We start from the raw sequence: 22,306 nt of genomic DNA on the forward strand, positions 1-22,306 counted from the left end.
TTTGTAAATGAAAACCTAAGTTTAGATCCTATATGATCTCTTGTGGGGCTACCTTCCATGCTAACACGACGTAATCCATTTTGATATTAACCACTGATTTTCCAGCGTTTTTTACACGTTCCTATCGGCAATCTAACAATTAAAGGTGTAGTAGACCGTCTTTCACTTTTTCGCATCCACACCTTGCCAACACACAATCCGCGGCGAAATGAAGGCGAATGAACAGCACAATAAATTGTATTCATTTGCAATCAGATTATTATCAATACGGAAACTTCGCGGTTGAGGAGGGCTGGCGGCTTGGAAGGGGACTGGAAAACAAGAATTGCGGGGGCACTGCAAACACTGTTGACACAGTTGGCGCATACTTTTCATTGCGGAAAGGCAAGGAAAGGAACAAAAGGACGAAGTAGAAGGCCCCGGATGAATGCGAATTCCTTTCAATCTGTTTGTCGAACTTTAAAATCAGAGAGAAACAGCAGGAGTTTCGTCTACTTGAGGACACAATTGAGACGCACTCCATTTTATTTTCACACCGATGTGGCATCGTTAGTTGGAAACCTGGAAACAACAACACAACGCTGAATGCGGCAGCAATCAAGTGGGCGGTGCTTGGCAACTGCAGCACACTAGTTGTCCCGCTCCCACAGCGGTCCAATGACTGCCGTGCGAGGGAGATGGCCCGATACAAGAAATTGCCATTTTGTTTTCAATGCCGCGGCGACTGCGCTGCTGTCGCGCTGCCCGCAAATGCATTGGATTTACCGCTCCTTTTGCCAGTTTGTTTTTTCTCTTCCGATTGAGCGGCAGCCGGAGCTCTCCGTGTTTTTCTCTCACCGCCGAGCGGGATTTTCGATTTTCGGATTTTCGATTTCAGCGTGAACGAGAATATCGAAAAATTAAAACGAAACAAAACCAAAATCCCAGTGAGTGATCGCGGCAAGTGCAGTTCATTTGTTTTCCAAGTGCCACATCGCAAAGCAGAATAATAATTATAGAAATAGAGATTTCCGCGGATGCTGCAATTGCCAAAATAGTGCCGTTCTCCATCTCGTTTTCGCTCCGCTCTATCTCCCTCTCTCTCAATCGCTCTCGGGCTGGCAAGAATTTATGGAATTCGGCATTTTGTGGATTTAGCGAAAATATTTTCATTGAGTGCGCCGACCAAATGTTTGCTGCTCGTTTTCGGTTAAAAATAATCGCAGAAGCCCCTGCGCCAAAATCTCAAGAATTCACGTGCGAATTCCCCAGCGCGTATCACTTTAATTACTATTCAAATTAACAACAACAAAAAAACGATCAAACGAAAATTAAGTCAAGTTTTACCTTGACAAGAGTTGTGAAATTGTTGAATATTTTGCCAAAAGTGCACTGTAACGAGAATAAAGTTAATATACGCAAGCAACACTGAACATCTTATTGGATTACACTAAAAACATTCAAGTGGTAAGTAGGGGTTTGATAAATGAAATGTCTAATTGGATCACAGTCGTTTTCCTTCTGGTGCCATTATAATTATAATAATTTGCCTACTTTTTCGATTTGCATTTTGTTTTATTACACATATTAAGCTAAACGTCTGAAATTGTTAAGGTTAATTTATTATTAACACTTAATTGGTTATATTGTTCCTATACTTTTTAATTGAATTGTAAAAAGGTACAACGTGTAAAGATCTGAACAGTTAAGGATTAAAAAAGGTTGTCAAAAAGCTTCCGTTTATTGTAACGGGAAGATTATGTAGCTATACTCATTTTATGTGATATGTGATAGTTACTATTCATAGGATTATTCATTAAATTACAAATATTTTTTGTGACAGGTAAGCTTTTAGAAAAAATTTAAATTTGTTATTCCCATGTCCCGACGGAGTTTAACTTAAAAATGATTCCTGTTGCCGTCGGAACTTAAATATATTTTCATATATTTCAGTAGCTTTGATTGTGTTCAATCCAATAGTTTGTTCAACGTTTGGCATTCGCTCCTGCAGTTATTACATCAAGCAATAGTCAAAATTACAACGATTATTTATTTCCATTCTACAAAGCAGGTTAGCACATTAATTTGCGATTTAATTCAAGATATATCTAAAAGCTAAAGCCAAGAATTAAAGCCAATTAAAGTAATTTCTTATTTTCCGACGGATTTATTGAACAATTTTTTATTCACTTCGTTTATAAAACAGTTTATGAGCCAGTTTATTGGTTTTTATTTTGATCATTATTACTTTAAATGTGAAAGCTTTCGTTTGTGGTTTTTTATAGCCATTTTCAGACTTGATGATGGTTTGTTTACATGCAATTGCTATTCCAAACACAATTACGGTTCAAATAGTCACATCATTAAAGTCGGTTTTAACATAAATGCCAGAAATTGGCTCTTCAGCTTTGAATTTCTTACCACAATTAGCAAATTGTTAATGCCTTCTCCTGCACTTTTCTCAATTTTCCTTCCAGTTGGCAATTCTTCGTCGGAAACGCGGATGAGAAACGAAATTGACGTTCCAACGCCAAAGGGAAAAAAAACTGAAAAAATAGAAAACAACGACTAACAGCAATCAACAATGTGGAAATGATAATTGCAATTGCCTGCACAAGCAAACAAAGAAGAAAGAAGCAAGTGAAGAAAGTCGAAGAGCGACGAGGGGAGGAACCTGAGTCGAAAAGAAAAGGAAATTACCCACCAACGGGAATGGCAAATGCATAGAAAGAAGTTTGCGAAAAACAACAGAAACGTAAACAAAAAAACAGACGAAAAGCAATTATAGCTGCTGCTGATACAAACGCGATGGTGTTTTACAATATGTAAATATAATTAGCCGAGCGGAGTTTTCATTTCAGGAATTTTGCCAGCCAACAAAAGAAATAAATACTACAACTGCTGCAGAAAAACTACAAGAAAAACAACAACAACACAACAAAACACGCCTTGACTTGAAAGCCGGTTTTATAATTACTCCAAGTTTTAGCCCCCTTCCCGCCCCGCGCGCTCTCTATCTATCTATCCATCTATCTCGCTCTCCTCAGAGAGAGCATTCAATTTCAAGCCCCCGATACGATTACGAATCCAATTGGAACCACGCGTATTGGTATCACAATTCCCCGCTCAAGTGACAATACCAATTTAACTACCATCCATCGCCAAACCGCAAAAGCAGTGAGCCAGTGTGAGTGCAGTGCCAGTGCCAGTGCCAGTGTGTGTGTGGCAGTGAGTGGCAGTTGCAGTTGCAAGTGCGCTTGCCACTGCGACAATGGCAGTGTCCTGCCCCGAAGTTATGTACGGTGCCTACTATCCATATCTGTACGGGCGCGCTGGACCAAGTCGATCGTTCTACCAGTATGAGAGGGTGAGTACCGCAAACCATTCGTTTCGATTCGATTCGATTTGCCTCCCGAACTTTGAATATTTGGACCGGTAATCAGTCCAAAACAACTGCATTTGGCTAACTCCTAGATCTAGAAAAAGTTTTTTCAAAGCAATATTACTTAAAAACATCACATTTTAAAGATTAGATTGAGTTGAATTAGCTTGTTAAGTCAAGCTTAAACTCCAAGCAGTCAGTAAAATGTTTATAATTTACATTTTTACAATCAGAAGAAGAATAGTTGTTTAGTTTCAGATAGTAAAATAGTTCACCTTTTTGAATGTTGGCTGATTTTAAAGAATGGATATTAAACTAATAGTCGGAACTCGATGGCACCATTTAAAAAATAATGATAGTCATGTGGATGTGGTCACAAAAAATATGGAATTTCAGTCAGACGAGTTTTACGTGTTCAGTTCGACAGTTAATATTCGAAAATTACTCGAAAACTAGTTTATCGTTTATAAGATTGGTTTATTATTGGTTTATTTATCCTCAGGAATACCATTCAATTAATCAAAATCTCAGCGAAACATCAAAAACTGGTGGCAATAACAATTTCTATTTGCATAAGTAATAAATTAAGGATTTGAAATTAGAATTTTGAAATGAATAATGAAGAAAAATAATCAAATAGATAGTAAAACCACGCAGTATATAACGGTCGATTCACAGAAATCGCTACAATTTGAGATTATTTAACTTATTACATCTATTAAATACTAATTACTCACTAATTTCATAAAATATCAAAGAAATGAGCTGAAACCAACCAGCAAAAGTGTTGCTGACCAAATTTGTATCTTGAACATTTTTGGCTAGCGAATTTTCGAGTTTAAGGCGTTGCGGTTTTTGTGGCTAACGCACGTACCAAGGTGTTAAACATTTCCAAATTTACAATTCTCCATACTTTTTGTAACTCCAAGTTAGTAGTTGAAATTGCTGACATAACTGTTTTTTAGAAAAACCCATTTCTTGAAATGATAAGAAACCACGTCTGTTAAACAGAAGCAATTGAATAACTTGCTTAGAATTTTAATTAGTCAAAGCTATTTATGGAAATTGTCAGTTATCCACAAAAAAACATTATTTAAAAAGGAACGACATGATGTAGTAGTTTAAGCGTTCTTAAATGCTTATATTCTGTATTTCATGCGTTTAAGCTCACATTTGTAATTGCAAAAAATAAATTGAAGGAGTAAAGGCTCTTTGTGCAAGCGCAATTCAAAACTGGAATCCCATTTGTGCAACGCAAGTTTCTGTTAGCCAGCACAAAGTGGCTCGCTTTGCATAAACACCGAGTGGCCAAAAGGAAAATCAGAAAACGTTTTGTAAAGACTCTTGTTCGTTCGTCTCCTTTTAACCAAGAACAAGTTGCAGGAGGAGCACTTAAAGGAGGGAAAGCACCGAGGATGAGTCACTTGGCCACCGCTGATTGATGGATACCTCTTTGCACTTTTGGCCAAGGCCAACGAAAGCTACTGTGTTGGCTGCGTCAATTTGTTTGGACGGTTTTGTCGGCTGAATAATTAGACGCTTCTAACAAATCATAAGAATTCACGCAGAACGCAAATCGATTTGGGAAACCCAAAAACAATAAAGAACCGAAAAAAAAGAAGAGAAGTTGCCCAACTAAAGGGGCAACATTTCAAGGAATTCCGCGACTCAATGTTGGCTTTGTTTCGCCTCTCCCGCTTTTTGCTAACATTGATTTCGAAGATTTCGCTGTGATTTCTGTGACAAGTACAGAAAAGTTCTCACGATCCCAGGTTTCCAGTGTCCAGTTTCGAGGGCCAAAACTCCGGCCGACCATGGTCAAAAGGCGGCTGTGGCAGTGCGGCCAATATATCCATGAGGCAGTTGCCGTTGCTGCTGCCGCTGGGGCACAAAGAAATTCTTGTGTCGCAAGTTCCAATTATACAAGGCCGCGGCACCAAATCGAAATTGGCCTTTTATGTAAGTAACCGATACGACACGATTCTGATTCTATGCTTTTGCATGCCCATAAAGAGGGACCGCGATAAACCCGCCTGGATATTGCGGCTTCGGTTGCTCCTTTCTGCTCCTTTCTGCTCCACCGCCATGGAAAGCCAATCGCAGATTGAGTCAGCAGCTTTGGCTCCTCAGCTGGATGACCGGTTTATTTCGTCCCACAAACGCACAATCCTCGTCCGCCCTTTCGACACTTTGGCCAGCCAGGCAGTCCCGAAACCTAAAGTTAAACTAAAACAAATAAACAAACAAAAACCTTCGGCCGTTGGGTTAATTTATTGTGTGTATCGCCATTAGTTCTTGCCGATCTTCCAGCTCTCCTCGCCTACAACGCCATAACATAACCATACCGATTCGATCCTTGGGGCCTTTTGTCAACCGATCGCAGATAAACCAGGGAGCTGAATTCAAAAAAACAAAAAAACAAAAAACCAAAAAAAAAAGCCAAAGTTTTGGGGCTCCGAAATTTTGTCGCTGGTTCGTCTGGCGATTCCCGGTGATTTATGCCGTGTGATCGAAGGTCTGACTGCTCGGCATAACCGAAATATCGCCTGCAGCTAATAACACTGCAGCAGATACAGATACAAGTACACCGGGAAAATGATACGTTGCTCAGATAGTTTAAATTAATTAATGGTCAGGGTGTTTACATTGAACTGAACTTGATAATTACTGCACTTATGACCTTTATATGAAACTATCTAACTTATTACGCAACTTTCTTTTCACTTAATAAATTTGTTATGCATAGCATTAGCCATAAACAATGTTTTAACACTTGAAGATAGATACCTGTGAATCAGCGCTATTTGACATTTCAATTAAATATGTGACCGCACTCTTCACAAAGTTATAGCTTTGTTCAAAAGATGCATATATGTATATGCAAGATATTTCTCTCTGTGTGCCGATTGCCGTGCAGATACATCTGCCGATGCGTTTGCGACCGTGCGTTTTGTATCTGTATCTGGGCATTGTTTCGCCTACGCTACTGCACTTGGTATTCGCGATTCGGGTTCCGCAACCGGAGGATTCCGCCCTCCAATTTGGACTGTCGTCGCTGATAGTGTTGGCCGATAAGGTGGAACGCATTGATTATGTGCTTAAGCCAGGTGACAGATGGAGATACTCGATCTGCCACATATTTGCGGCAAGTGCCTGTGATGCTGCAGCTTTTGCCGCAGCTGTATCTCAATCAATTTGTATCTGTATCTATTAGCAAGTATCTTTCGGCTGACTCAGCGCTTTCGCCTAATTAAGTGGCATGCCTCCTAACGGGCCGGCCAGCTGTTGTATCTACCAGATACGTGGCTCGTAAATCAGGGCTGCTGTCCGTGGACGCGCTGCACTCTTCTTGAAATGGTTCGTGCCCGGTTAACCCATTATTAACCCTTAGACACGATCATAATTGGCATGCGCCTACGAAATGGAGCAGGGCAGGGGTCGTGGTTCGCCCCGCTCGACTGGAAGTTAATGCTTAAATTTAGAACGATTTTCGGCTGCAAATGTGGCATAGCAGGGCAGGGACAGTGGCAGGGCAACGATTGCCATGGGGTTATCGGCTAGGGAGCCGCTAATGGGCTCATTAGGAGGGGGGATGGTCGAAGGTGTTGCTCGTAAATCGTCGCCAGCGCCGCATTATGTTTGACAGTCCGCTAAGCAGAAGATTGCGGCGTGATTATCGCCTTCTGGCCGCTCTCCTATTTCAGTTTCAGTTCACCTCCTCCCCAAACTCGAACCTCCCCCTTTTCCCCAGCCCATTTACCCATTTGGAGCGGTGCAACCTTGCAACGAGTCCGTGATAATATGCGCCAAACGCTCGTAAATTTAATGGCCTCACTCGCGTTTTCCATCAACATAAATTTTCTTATTGTGTCATTTTCAATTTGCTGCAACGCGTCTCATAACTCATTACTCGCCCGTCGCTGGCCTTTCGGGAATCTGCCGGGAATATCCACTTATGAATCCAGAAATATAGTTTCAAAGGGAAGCGTGGTTAAAGCTGTTCAAACTACAATATAGTCTAATACTATTAAAAGAATGATTTGAATTCAAAATGAAAAAACTATCTCCGATAAGAATCACTACTTCTGTTCATTGTAAAGAACTAGGTATGTAGTTCAATAGCATGATTAATATTATTCCCAAATCAACTTTTTAAAGGTATTATAGGTAACTTACTGGAAAATTAGATATACGCGTTTACTATTTTAACTGCATTAAATCTTATATAACATCATCCAACCGTAAGAACCCATTCTCAACTGATTAAAACTTAAATTTCAATGTTCATTAGGAATCTCTTAGCTGTCTTAGTTTTAAAATTGTTGATAACAAATGAACTAATAACTTTTTTACATTTTCAGTTCAACCAGGATTTGTACTCCTCCTCGGGCGTCAACTTGGCCGCCTCATCGAGTGCCTCGGGCAGCTCCCACTCGCCCTGCAGCCCCATCCTGCCGCCCTCGGTGAGCGCGAATGCCGCTGCGGCGGTGGCAGCGGCGGCCCACAACAGTGCAGCGGCGGCAGTGGCGGTCGCAGCGAATCAGGCCAGCTCCTCCGGCGGAATCGGAGGCGGTGGACTCGGCGGCCTGGGAGGACTAGGCGGCGGACCGGCGAGCGGACTGCTTGGCAGCAATGTGGTGCCCGGGAGCAGTAGTGTTGGGAGCGTGGGACTGGGAATGAGTCCGGTGCTGAGCGGAGCGGCGGGACACTCGCTGCACGGTTCGCACAGGACGCACGCACACTCCCTCGCCCACGCACACACGCACCCGCACTCGCACACACACACGCATACGCACCAAACCAAAGAAGAGGACCTCATCGTGCCGCGCAGCGAAGCTGAAGGTGAGCAAGGATCACTTGGGTACACCACATATGATGGATCTTAAAACTTTACAAAAGTCATTTCAAACTATCAGAATATAAAGTTATTATTTAGTTTTAACTTAAGTGTAACTAAAACCACGACAGTGCTTAATTAGTTACTAGAGAGAAGAATAATCTTTTAAAAATCGATGTGTTGATTTATTTAACTTTAGAGATCGGACCCATTTAGCCCTTCCACTAATTAATACATTAGTGTCTCAATTAGGACATTATAAAGTTCAGCTCCAAAGGTGAAACTAATCGCAAAAGTATTAATACCAAAATGAAAGTAAAGTCGCTATAGATGTAATTAATAATAATAATTAGCTAAACACTTTGTTTGCACGTGTTCGTTCGAAACGCTTTAAAGCAATGCATTTTTTATGGGTTTTCATGTGCGTGTGTTTATTGATATTGTCAATGTCAATGTTTGCATAACATTTATTTTTTGGCAGCTCACTGAAAATTCATGCGAGTTAAAAAGCCCGATAGTCATCGCACACTCGTAGCTAATTAATTTGAAAATTCTTGAAATTTCCGACGAAGCACTCGCATTCCAAACCAGTTAGCATTCAATAAATTATATCATATTTTTCCCGTTGGTGAATTCGCCATTATTTTGCGATTATTTAATAGTTTTTCCGCTCGGCTTTTCTTCTCGCCCTCTCTGATTTCCCAGCACGCCTGGTGGGCTCCCAACAACATCAGCATCATAATGAATCATCCTGCTCCTCCGGTCCGGACTCCCCGCGCCACGCCCACTCGCACAGCCATCCGCTGCACGGTGGCGGCGGAGCGACGGGCGGTCCATCCTCAGCGGGCGGAACGGGCTCGGGGGGCGGCGACGGAGGCGGCACGGGAGCAATACCCAAGAATCTGCCAGCTCTGGAGGCGCCGATGGGCAGCGGAGGCGGCGGATTGGCCGGCAGTGGCCAGGGACAGGCCCAGTATCTATCGGCCTCCTGCGTTGTGTTCACCAACTACTCGGGCGACACGGCCAGCCAGGTGGACGAGCACTTCTCCCGCGCCCTCAACTACAACAACAAGGATTCTAAAGGTGAGTGCTAAAAAAAATATGATAACTTATCAATTGACCACAGTAAAATTGTGATATGGAGTTGAATCATACAAATTTTCCTTTGGTTAAATTAAATAGATTTAAATTATCATAGTCTATATAGGCTTTCTCAAGCATTTAAAATAAGAACTGGTATTTGTGTTAGTGCAGGATGATAATCAGCATGTTTTCCATGCTCCCCCTACCCGTTTTTCACTCATTCGTTGGCTCCAGTGAGTTGTGATCAAAGAACCGCTCGTGTCATGTACTTGTCCCAGCTGTCAGTTTGCGTGTTTGCCTCGATTTGCGGCACTGTCCCACTTGTGCCCCCAAAATGGGGGCATAATTAGGTGAAAAATGAGCCAGCAGTTCCAGCAAAGTTATTAAAATGTTCTCGGAAAATTCACAACAGGCAAATTATGCCTTTCGGAATGCATAAGTGTGTGGGAAAGAATGAGGTGGCTAAATCTAACAAAGAAAAATACACAATTTTCAGTTTTGTGAAGTGGTTTTAATGTCTGGAAGCACTTCTTGTGCTTCCCCAAACTCAACTGATGACCTTGTATCGATGGGGAATGTGTCGGTTAATGTGTATAAACTTTGGGAGTGTGAGTATACTATATGGTTGGGGCAGTAGCCTCATTTAGCCTTTCCAAAATAATGAAGAAGTTTTCACAACAAATCAATATGCCTTTAGACTTTTAAAAGTGCAAAATTAATGCTTTGGTGTGTGGATATAACTAAAGTTTGAGTTATATCAAAATATTAGGCAATCGACATGTATCGATTAAATCGATTAAAAATGTGTCTTAAATTTTTTGAGATTTCATTAAAATTCTCGCCTTTAATCCATCTTTTCATTCGAAAACTATGCAAAATATTTAAATTTTCGCCTCCACTCATTGTCAGCCATTCGTTTATAAGATAAAAACACTTTAGGATGGCACTTTGTTTTATCCCCTCCACAAGTTTGTGAAATGTCTGTGAATGTGAGTGTGAATGTGAATGTGAAAAACGGGCGCACAATAAAACAAATAAATCAAGTTGCCACTTGCCACTCGCTTGTTCTTTCGATTTCAAAATTAATTACCTCCTTTAATGAAGATAAACGTTTCGTTTGTTCATGCCTGTCTGTTTTGCCTGTCCGTCTATCTGCTGCACATTATGTGCAACACGGATCAACGTTTATATATATGTGTATATATATAAAAATAACCCAACATGTGTGTTGCTTATTTTTTGTTTTGTTTTTAATTTTAATTGCCCTGTTGCAGTTTTGCCCAGCCATAACGAATTCAGCCTTGTCAAGTGAAGATTTTCATTATGATCATCGATGCTATGCTGCTCTGCTAACTGGTGTCCATTGCTCAATCAATCTATTCCATTATCCTCGCATTTGAATGCCGAACAGGTGTTGGCAGTCGAAAAGCCTCTTAATGCTAATGTTTCGTACGTGCAACGCCCACTGGGTGATTATTTCGGTTGCCACCCCCTCGATTGGAGCACTTTGTGGCATATTCCTTTGCCACACCGCCAATTGCAGTTAAACCTGGGATTTTATTGAGTTTCTGTGGCTGCCATTGCCTCGATTTTCCCCCACCGATTTGTCCAATTTCCTTTCTGCTTTGAGGAAATGCCACCACTTTGATTGTGCGAAAATTCAGTTTCCATTCAATTCCCCCCATTCGTTATGCGATAATTGGAAATTTTCCACAGGCTGCTTAACTACGAATTTACAGTGATTGGTTCGCCAAAATTTAAAGCAAAGCCAGTAAAGTTTCCTGGAGCCAATTAACTGGCCAACAAATAAGCAAATACTAAATGAAATAACTTGGTTGAATACTTATTAAAGCAGATATGGACAAATGATATGTTTCGATATATCAATTTTCATTTATGATTCAGATAAATTACTATTTTTTATAAATTATAAGTTAAGTAGAGGATTGCTATTAGGTTTCTAAGAAATTATCACTTTTGTAGTCCGGAAATTCCTATAAAAATCTACCTTAAAAATATTTAATAACCAAATATTAAAGTTGTCACCAAATGCAGTAGGGTGATTCGATTCAGGAAAATTCTTAATATCAGGGTGACGTTGACATTTTTTCGCCAACTGCCGCACACTGGCACACATTGCCCATTTTAGAACTGCCCCTTAAAATACAGTTTTAAAATGCGAATGGGTTTTTGTTTAAATTTGTTTACTTTTGCGCCTCTTGTTTTTGCCCGTTTTTTGTTGTCTGCTTAATGGTATTTAAAGTTCATTTTGGTCATTTGTCTATTTGAGAGCAGCGCGCGCAGTTGAACATTTACATTTGCGCGCTTAAAACTATTCAACATTTATATAAATTTTTTTTCGAAATGCAATGCGCCGCGTCTATATGTTTGTGCTATATGCCCACATGTATCTATATATATATGTGCATATATATGTATGTATATATCGCTAGTTGGAATGTGCTATGAAATGTCGCCGGAATGCGATGCGGTCGATGCTGATGTTGTTGCTTTGGGTGCCAGTTGTTGTTGCTGTTGTCGGACGGTGGCAATGCCGAATGCCGCATAGATTCCTCATTACGATTTTAAAATGCATTTCAATTAACTGCTCCGCACAGTGAAGCCAAACAAAACGAACCGCACCGAATCGTATCGAACCGAACCGATCCGAACCGAAAGAGGGCATCGCAGAAGATGACGCGATAGCAGAGCGGTAGGAACGGCACGCTTGCAGTTTTCTCCGTTTTCCCCCGTTTCCCGATCAGTTTCTCGATCAAAAAATACCCGATTCATCAGGGCAGTCATTCGTATTATTTTCATTTTGTTTCTCTGCCGCGAGGAGCATTTAATTAGATGCCCAAAGAATTCGATTTAAAATTCCTTGGCACCCGCTGCAGGCAGGAGAAACGTCTTTCCGAAATACAAAACAGAAACCGAAACCGAAACAGATAGAGATACAGATACATTTGAAGATACGTTTGCAGATACGGATACAAGTGCAGGGACACACGGAAAAATATTATGCTCCAAAGGAAATTAGAACAATTTAGATTTTACTTTAAAAACAAAAAAAAAGAGAAAGTGCACTAAATATAAATAGATTTCTTTTACTTATTTCCTTGATAAGTAATAAACTCTCACAAAATAGTTTAAAGCATAGTTTCAATATATAAGGATAAACAAGATAAAACTACTGTTGTTTTGATTTTAGTTTGAATACTCTATACTTCATTTAGAATGTTCATAGAGGATTAGGTTAGTTTTCTCTGTGCAGGAACGCACTATGCGTCAACGCTGGCGATCGAACCTTATCGGGTCATAAATCGCCACGCTCTCTTCATTAGGCCAAAAGGTGAAAGGTGGGGACAGGTAGTGCGGCTTTCGCTTTTGAAGCCGCTGGCTGAAAGTGAAATGCTAACTGAAGGAGCTGGAGAGGAAATATCTTTGGCAGTCTGCTTGTTTGCACATTAATGGGAATTCCACGGCCTCAGCTGAGCGAGTGAGTGAATGGCAATGGGATGATGACGACTTCTGGCTTCTGGTACGGAAAAAAAAGGCACGCGGCATGGCATCCCGTATCCAGTATTCAGTAACCCAGCCGCACCATCACCATCATCATCCGCATCCTCATCCTCATCCTCATACTCATACTCATCGTCATCAGCATGCATGGCACACTCGCCAACGTGCCGGCCAAAGTTGTCGAATCGCGACGGCAGCCAAGCACAAACATTACACATCCCCACAAGCACATTCACATCCACATCCACATCCTCCAGCCTCGTCCTCGTCCGCATCCTCAAAACTCCTCTCCAGTTGTTGGATATTTTTCTCTCGAATCGAGTTTGGAATGTTGTCAACGCAAATGCAAGCCTATGCAAGTTTTTGGTGTCTCCTGCCGCTCAATTGCAGTTGCTATTTTTGGGCGCCCGGTCTCCTGAGGGAGCTCCATTACACATAATGGAGATGTCTTGCCCGACTCCTGCTCCTTCTGCATCTTGTTGGCGGCGTCGCGCGATTTCATAAACGCGTAGATTTACAACCATTTAATACAAGTGATGATCCTGAACAACAGCGCGACAACGAGCACGAACGACAACCGAAAACATTCCGCTCAGTTATTTGCAACAGGCCATGGCGCCGCCACCGAGGCGGAGATTCAGACTGGGACTCCGTGGAGAGGCCCCAACCAATCCTGTAGCCGAGCCACAGAATCCCCCAAGACTCGTTCATCTGCCGGCTTGTCAGTTAATCATTGCCGCAAGTGAATGGAAATTGCCCCGAGAGGCAAAAGCATAGCACCTCCTTCGAGTATATTTGCTGGCGAAAATTCAATGAAAAAGATACATATTACCTTCTTCAGCTATCTATTTATCTGTATAAAAGATGGTTCCTCTTACTAGTTACATAAATTGCTAGTAGTAAAAAAAAACATAAACAGCATAGGTTGTGTTTGTTTAATAACAAAGTAAAGTAAGCAAATGTGAAAGAAACATAATAATATGTTTATTACTTTTTTTTCCTTACCTGCTAATAGATTTTTGAGGATTTTCCTACACTATTTTTGCTCCATTGTCCTGATAATCTTTGGGCGATTTAACAACATCTTGTTAACCATTATCATTATACATTTGCCCTAAAAAATTCCCCCATTTTGCAATTGCAGAGAGCAGCAGCCCGATGTCGAATCGAAATTTCCCACCGTCGTTCTGGAACAGCAATTACGTGCACCCCATACCCGCGCCCACACACCACCAGGTGAGCACCCACCCAAGTCCCATGACCAACAACAATGCCACGTCCAAGTGGTCAGTAGCCAGTTGCTAGTTGCCGATTGCTGGCTGGACGTGAGGCAATTACGACTGGAAGGAGCATGCGATCCTGATGCTCCTGCACTTCCATGCTAAATAAGTTGTAATCCGATCGGATATCTGCTTGCAGGTTAGCGACTTGTATGGCACCGCGACGGACACCGGCTACGCCACCGATCCGTGGGTGCCGCATGCGGCCCACTATGGTTCCTATGCCCACGCAGCCCACGCCCATGCGGCCCACGCCCACGCCTACCACCACAACATGGCCCAGTACGGCAGTCTCCTCAGGCTGCCCCAGCAGTACGCCAGCCACGGTTCCAGGTGAGTCGATCCCCCGATCGGGCATCCCATAGACCACGTCCTGACCTCTCGCCGGCTTCTCGTGTCTTACAGGCTGCACCACGACCAGCAGACGGCCCACGCCCTGGAGTACTCCAGCTATCCCACAATGGCAGGTGAGCCTATGAGCAGGATTTTAGTTTACTCCAACTATGTAGTTGAAAAAGAAACAATTCAAAGGGACAAATATGTTAGTTAAGCGGTGATATATACAACATAATTTAGGATGATATGTATTCTCATAAGTGTAGTTCAATCATAAGGAACTAGGCTTTAGTATCTCGTACTTTAGTATCTCGTGCTTATAACACTTGATATGAAGGATAACTTGTAAGCTTCTCTGTTTAAAAATACTTTCTATATATATTTCTTTAAATCATAGATATATAAAGCAGCTATCTCAAAGCAATAGCTCAAGTTTTCGTATAAACTCATCCTATTTATTTTCCAGGCCTGGAAGCGCAGGTGGCGCAAGTACAGGAATCGTCGAAGGATCTCTACTGGTTCTAAACGCCACCTGGCGATGGAGGGCGCCGAGGTCCTTCGGGACGACACCCCGGATCGAATACAATGTGCGACTTTGGGTCGGGATTTTGAGAGCGCTTCTTAAGCAAAACTGCAGTGTCTGTGTTTCTGTGTGAGCAAAACAATAACAAACGCAAAGGATTTTGAAATTTAATTTAATTTTACCATAATGTTTAACGTTAAGCTATAATTCGTAAGCTTAAAAACACCTTGTAAACAAACGATTTTTCGCGCATTCGAGACCATTTTTTCCGCGTAATTTGATTTTGTAAGTTTAGCATCCCATATCAGCAATTTAGACACATACAATAATGACTATATACACTATATATATAAATATACACATAAATATATAATGGTATTCGTAATCAGCGTTGGTAACGTTTAATAATCGACATTTCTTGTATAGTTAACGCGAACTTTGACATACACTTAAAGCAACAACAAAGTTAGAATTTATTTTGTTTAAACTTCGATTTTTGCAAACTTCAACAAACTAGGATAACGAAAATCAAATTGAGAAAAAAGCAAAGCAGAAAACCCAATAAAAAAAGATAAATAAAATAAAAAAACAAACACAATTTGAATACAATCAATAAACTGAGTTTGCGTTTCTAAGGGAGCGGTTCGATAAAGGTAAGAATTTTGGAGTTGATATAAACTTTAATTAGTTTATGTGCCCATCTGCTAATGATTTCATTCCGATTAACCAACGAAACACAATCAGATAAGCGGCCAAATTTCATAATCGTCGACTTTGAATGCTTTCCACGCCATTTAGCCAGGCGCCTTATTAATCTCGGGCTATTTATCATCCAAAACGACCCAGCACGACCCGAATCAAAACAAAAACGAAACGAAACGAAATGAAATGAAATCCCCAAAAGGAATCTCTTGCATAATTAATGAAAACACAAATCTGAGATAGTAGCCAAGTGGTGGCACAAGTCATAAATAAGACGCCAGGCTCCTGTGACTTCTGGCGTTGCAACTGCAACCGTGACTTTGTCCGGGAACAGTGACTCCCCTACCTCCATTTCACTCTTTTCAACCGGATGGACGAGCTTGTGTGCGGGGGGGAGGGGCACCCATACTATTGACTTTCAACAGTTGGCCAAAGCACCTCACCTTCGATCGGTGGAGCAGGAACAGTTGGTCCAGAACGCCGATCCTGCTCATGAATTAAAGAAATGAAACAAACGCGCGACATGCTCCCGCTCCATATTCTGTTTTTTTTTCTGTTTTTTGGTCTGTACCCCCGGTGTACGCAACAAATTTATTACTGATCGATGAACCACTAGCTTGGTGGCTTCACTCCTGCTCCGAGTCCGGTGTTGTGGGTCCATTATTTTAGCATAAGAATTCCATAATTCGCGGTAACTGCGCTCGGCCGCTTGGGCAAGGGAGGCCATCCACAAGGTGTTCAACAATTCGCCAAATGCGTTTTGCTCTGGGTTTATCGCTTTTTAATAACTTCCCTCCGCAACTCATTCAATTCACCACTTTTTGCTGGCCTTTTTCTTTTATTCTTTTTTTTTTTTTGGCCCAAACCATGTTCCTGCTGCTGTTGTCACTCAAGTTTCGCCATCGGGACAGATGGTTCCGTTTGGCGGCTCTACTTCCTTCCTTTTCTCAACTTTCGACTCTGGTCGGTAGCATTTGTTGTTGTTTATGGCCGCATTGTGTGTTAATGAGTTCAGCTAAATGTTTGCGATCCAAGGGATAAGTACTACTCTGCAGTCTTGTATCTATTCGGTTGCGGATTGAAAGTGCAAAAAGCAAACGATTTGAGATCGAAAACGTTGGCTTAAAAATATATCTTTAGAGGAGTAAATAGAAGGATCAACTGTTTTGAAAGGTTATCTATAAAATATAGAGCTAATGTGTTAAAGGTCCATGGTTTCTATTTCGGTGAGATCTATTTCAAAGATATGTTTCTGTATATCTTTACTTACCACTGAAGTAGTGAATATTATTTAGTCAGCTCCATCAATTCCATATAGTCGCCGTCAAAAGCGGCACGTCCAACAAAATGAATACCCCAGTTTGCCCATAGGTTATTGGACCAAGTGTCAACAAGACCGTTTGCCACATTAAATGGAAATTAATTTTACCCCAGATAAACAAGAATCGCGGAGTCCAACAAATTTCCAATTTGGTATTCGGTTAAGTTATGTTAACAAAAGGCGCGCAACCAAAGTTGGATAATAAATAAGATGTGAAAACAATAATAAAAGAGCGAAGTGTGGCACGTGGGTATTTTTGGAGGCCCCCATTTGAAGGAGCCACCGTTCGATAGGGGAACTTTGACTCCACTCGGCGACACTTTATGACCAGCGAATGTGCGTGACTGGCCGCAAAGTATAAATAAAAACATTTTCCCAGCGTCTTTGGGGAGAAGATATCGCACCGCCTCCGCTGGAGAAATCGCTGAGCAAATGGATGGATGAGTCGACGGATGGATGGAAGAGCTCTGCTGGCACGTACTCCGGCATCCCGGGTGCAGCTCGTAAATTTGGCCAAACCGTATTGGCTGCTAATTGCTGATTGGAGTGGGGGTCACGGAAAAACGAGAGGTGAGGAGCTAAGGAAACAGTGGGGTATATGGTGATTTTATTAGGACAAATTAGTATAAACTAAGCAAAAATAATTAAGTTTCCAAATGCAAAACAGACGAATATGACAAGTACTTTAATGGAAAGTTATACAATGGGCTTAGTAGCAACTTAGTTGCTTACTGCAACTTATAGTTGCAAGTACCACAAGAACAACTTTCATTGGATCGACTGCAATGATGGAACTAAATATGTTGCCAAATCGAATTGTTTTTGCCGCGTTGCAGATAATGGTGGGTTTGCATGAGAGCAGAAATCAATTTATAATTAACGCTGTTGTGGATGCAACACATTTTGAGCACATGTTGGGGGTCCAATGCTCCCCACATGCGGCGCTGATTACGGCGCTGGAAGCCAGGCATCGGATTTGGAATCCTTCGGAAACGAATCATCCTACCGAATAAACGGGGCTACTGTTCGATGTGATGCATTGGGAGCTCCATGTGGCTCCGGCGATTGCGCAGACAATCAGCGGCGTTAAAAAATCCATACATCATTTTCCTGCCCGCAATCCGGATTCCCCGATTTCCCCGTCACCCGATTTCCCGTATTTCCCCATGCTTTTCGGGTTCATTTCGGGCTGCCTGCGGTTGCATGTGCATCTGGTTGGTTTCCTTTCCATTTTCCTCCTTTCCATTTGACTGGCTGGTAGGTTGGTCCGGTCATGTCAGTTTGTGTGGCGTTTGCTCTGTGATTTATTTGTCTGTGCCCGCTCGAAGAGTCCTGCGTCCCGGGCAGAGTTCCCAAAAGTGCCCGGGTACAAGGTGACATTTCCTGTGTATCGGAGACAACGACATGGAACCAAATGCTCCATTGATATTCTAATTAATGTGTGTAAGATATCTGCTAGCTCCCCCACCTCGTTTCCTTACTCACTCGAAGGTATTTTCTAATTTACACGTTTAAGCAAACAGAATGAAAATTATGAAACAACATTTTGCATACAAACGAAATGCTTCAAAGGGAATCGCTGGGAATTTCAAGTGATAGCCCCACTCCTCCACTCGTTTTGGCCTCGAGCGGTTCTACCTTGGCAAACTTTTGAAATTCAGACCGCGTTAAAATACTTTTCCTCCGCTTACCGACCGTTCTTTCTTCACCCCCTTTTTTTGTCCTCTTTATCTCAGCAAAAGCTCCAGCTCCAGCTCCACCTCCAGCCTCCAAGGACCTCAAAACAAAGCAGGATGTCTGAAAGTGTGTGCGTGTGTTGAAGTGAATTTTCCAAAGCAGCTGCCAAGATGTCGGGTTGATTTTGCACACCGCCCACTTCCACTCGGCGCAGATGGAAGACGGAAAATACCCCGCGTTGCCAGGACTCTTTCAGGACTCTGCCAATGGCCGCACAATAAACTTAATCTGCTCATAATGGGAAAATAATTCACAAAAATGCTCGACTTGAAGTTGTCGGCTGCATTTGCACTTCCCTTCGCCCCATTGGCTCCACAGGCCCTTTAAACAGCAATTATATCTATAGGCGGGGCCCCAGTACTCCAAGACAAAGGACCCCAGACGAGATGAGGTTTCTGCGGGCCCAAGGATAGCCGGGAAAAAAGCAAGGAAAGTTTATTAGTTTGACCTGGCAAAGGATGCTCCGGTTCCAGATCCGGGTTAGGCCTCCTGTCTCCTGTCTGCGGGAAATTGGATTGCGGAGGCAGACGGTGGATGAACACAAACTGTATTAGGAATATTCCGCGCCATCTAATTTAATTTGCTCCAAGAAAAGTCCAGTTAGTTAAGTGGGGTGTAGGCTTACCCGCAAATAATACGTAATAAAGTTTTATCGCAAAGAAGAGTGCGCAAAATGAGTATTGAAATGGAAGTACTTAGTGGATATCTAGTTTTTATAAACTTCTTACAATTTGGATTAAAATCGAGCACTTACAAGAACCATCATTGCCTAAAAGTTTATTTTTTTTACTATGTCGTATAAGTAAATTGTATAAAAGATTGTAAAAAAAGTTAAATTATTTATTATACACTTATATGCTCTTTATAGCCTGGAGTTAATGCTTGTGAAATTCTCACTGCAAGTTCTTGAAAATTAACTTTGTAGTTAATTTCTGTGGATATTTGTGAAAATTCAATTATACTTACATATGCGAAATATGCATATCAATTGCACTCAATTGATAAAACCCTAACCAGGGTTCATTTTTATTGATAATGCGTTGTTTTATTTACATTTGCCGGGCAATTATTGCAAATACACAAAAAGAATGCAACTTATTACCACATCACGTCACATCGTCGGAAAGGATATGAAATATGTGCTGAAAAAAAGAAGTGTAGAGGAGAAAATCCATGAAATTGAGTTAATTAAAAGGGAATCCACTGTGCACCGCCCACACACATTCTCACAGCCACATTTACACACACGAACACACATGCACATGGGCAGGCAAACGGCATGAAAATGCGGTAAAAAAGCAAGAAGCAGAGTGCGCAGCAGAGAGATGAATATAAAATATATGGTTAATAATGCACACACAGAGGCATGTCGTTGCAATTCGTGCATATGTATTGCTGGCATATGCACACACATATACGCACGCACATACATATGCAGTTCATAACGGCAAATGGACGGGGCATTGTTGAAATTGTTGAAATTTGGTGGAAAAATATGCTATGCTCTCTGCTACGGGCGCTTTAAAATGCATTCAAGTGCAAGTGCCGCAAATGCAGTTCACTTCGCTGAATCGATAGAGAGCGAGGTGGGTGGCGATCCAGCCCCCACACGACCCGCTCCCTCACGCCCCTACGCCCACACTTTCGTGCACATTCACCTAACTACTCCCATGAACAATTGCAACATTTTGGCAAAAGTCAAGGAAGTCGGCCCTCCCGCTCGCACCTTCGCCTCGCGCGCCACTCCGCCTCCTGCGTCCGAGCGAGACAACTGTAGTGTACTTCAGACCTGGCGTGATGTATAATTCGCACAAGGCACAAACAATTCATTTCAGGCATGAGAGAGAGCGAGCTCAAGTCTCCGCCCAATAATGCAAAGAGGTTGAACCCCTTGCTCTCAGGAAACCGGTTTATTTCCACAGTGTACACTGTGCGTGTGTGCGTTTCTGCCTGTGTGCGCTCGTTTGTGTGAGAGTGAGCAGCACAGTGGCTGCGGCAGACATCTTTTGCCAAGGGTTGGACTTTTGCCGCAGGACTCGCAGCTGACCTTAAGCTTACCTCCCCTCCCCGCTTCGCCATCAAGCAAACACACACACACACGCACTCTACCAAAAATATGTGCGTGTACTGCCTGCCGTAAAGGGGCGTAATTAAAACCAAAGGGGGAGTGGAGTGGGGGTGTAATGTCGGTGGGGCATGCAACCGCCAGGTCGCTCCTAAATACTTTCACCAACTATGCCATGTTGTCATAATTCTTCATCCACCTATAAGGCACACACCCGAAAAACCACACATAGAAATAAAATAATAAATGGTGGGTGGGGAGGTGGATGTCAATGGGGGGCCAGCACCAAAAGCAAAAAGAGAGTAACGAAAAGTGCACGAAATATGCGCCCTGTTATTGCTAATACGCATTCCAGCTGCAGTTTTCGGCTCAGCCCAGTGGACTCACAATGGAGTGGAATGCCACTGTCGTCGCTGCCGGCATGTCAAAGTGAATAACTCAATAGCCATATTGGGTGTCCACCTGTGCGAGAGCGGGAGAGGGAGAGGCAGAGAGCGGGCGAGTGGCAGCTTCATCCATCAGCAGGAGGGCCAGGGGCGGGAGTGGGGTCGCAGAGGGGGTGAGCACTTGCAATTCCACGTAAATCCACTCGATGAGAGCACTTACATGAGCTTGCGTTTGTCACACACACACACACACACTCGGCAGCTCGCACACACTCACAGAAATGGCCGTTAAAATTCTTGACAACCCGATATGGTAATGATAATTTCGCACATTGAGCCGCAATTTACACTTCTGCGGAATAAAACAAAAGCAAAGTCCGAGGCAATCGCCAATCCACAGCCATTTACAGAGCCACTCGTATCCAGTATCCAGTATCCAGCTATCCAAGTACCCAGGTATCCAAGTATCCAGCTATACAAGTATCGAAGTATTCAACTATCCAGTGAAGTTCTGCTGCGCGTATTACCACCCAACCAGGTAAGCCCGGCCATCAACTTTAGCCATCAGCCATCCGGGGAATCCCATTTGATCCCGGGAATGCATCGGGGACACGCGCAGCGCATAATCTTTAATTAGCAATGACCACAAACGCCCAGCTGAGCAATGCGAAAATGCCAGCTGAGTGGAAAAGAAAAGCTAGTGAAAAACCAGAAAACAGCAGCAGTTAACAAACAAATATGCAAACCATTATGACACACGCGGTGCTACACAGAGAACAATGGGAGCTCGAAAGCTAACGATCACTTTATACACTTGAATACTTATGAAAAACAAACATAGTACACCATAGATGAGTTAAGAGTTCAAAAGGCATAGGGTTTCCAGATCTCTGATTAGTGTATCATGTACTGAAGAAAGGGTTTGATTACCACTAATTTTTTAATTATGATTAATATGCGACCACATCTATAAGCTCCTTTATCGTCAGTGTACCACACTGTGCGCTCTTAAGCAGACAAGCACTTGAAAAACGCATTTAAAATAACTCGCGGGACCTGAGAAACCTCCGCGTGAATGGATGTGGAGCACCTTGGGAGCTGGGAGCTGGTAGCTGGTAGCTGGGAACCTGGAATCGGTAACTGGGAGCTGGGC

The 22,306-nt window shown here is 42.4% G+C and overlaps 1 protein-coding gene across 1 annotated transcript; it reads left to right on the forward strand.

The window, feature by feature from the left end:
* Positions 1-1,282: 1,282 nt before the first annotated feature.
* LOC6608915 (protein vestigial) lies at positions 1,283-15,031 on the forward strand. The gene is made up of 8 exons (XM_032715472.1): positions 1,283-1,446; positions 2,457-3,346; positions 7,723-8,203; positions 8,904-9,281; positions 13,948-14,039; positions 14,223-14,416; positions 14,489-14,550; positions 14,886-15,031. Exons 2-8 carry the CDS (start codon positions 3,251-3,253, stop codon positions 14,942-14,944), a joined length of 1,362 nt encoding a protein of 453 aa, XP_032571363.1. The 5' UTR covers positions 1,283-1,446; positions 2,457-3,250; the 3' UTR covers positions 14,945-15,031.
* Positions 15,032-22,306: the final 7,275 nt, after the last annotated feature.

The sequence above is a fragment of the Drosophila sechellia genome, chromosome 2R (genome assembly GCF_004382195.2).
Source record: "Drosophila sechellia strain sech25 chromosome 2R, ASM438219v1, whole genome shotgun sequence".
Taxonomy (NCBI): domain Eukaryota; kingdom Metazoa; phylum Arthropoda; class Insecta; order Diptera; family Drosophilidae; genus Drosophila; species Drosophila sechellia.

Bases quoted from the DNA above. Each gene is read 5' to 3' on its own strand.
- LOC6608915 (XM_032715472.1), top strand. From the start codon at position 3,251: ATGGCAGTGTCCTGCCCCGAAGTTATGTACGGTGCCTACTATCCATAT. The intron at 3,347-7,722 runs GTGAGTACCGCA...TTACATTTTCAG, and splicing joins CGTTCTACCAGTATGAGAGG to TTCAACCAGGATTTGTACTC. The intron at 14,417-14,488 runs GTGAGTCGATCC...CGTGTCTTACAG, and splicing joins TACGCCAGCCACGGTTCCAG to GCTGCACCACGACCAGCAGA.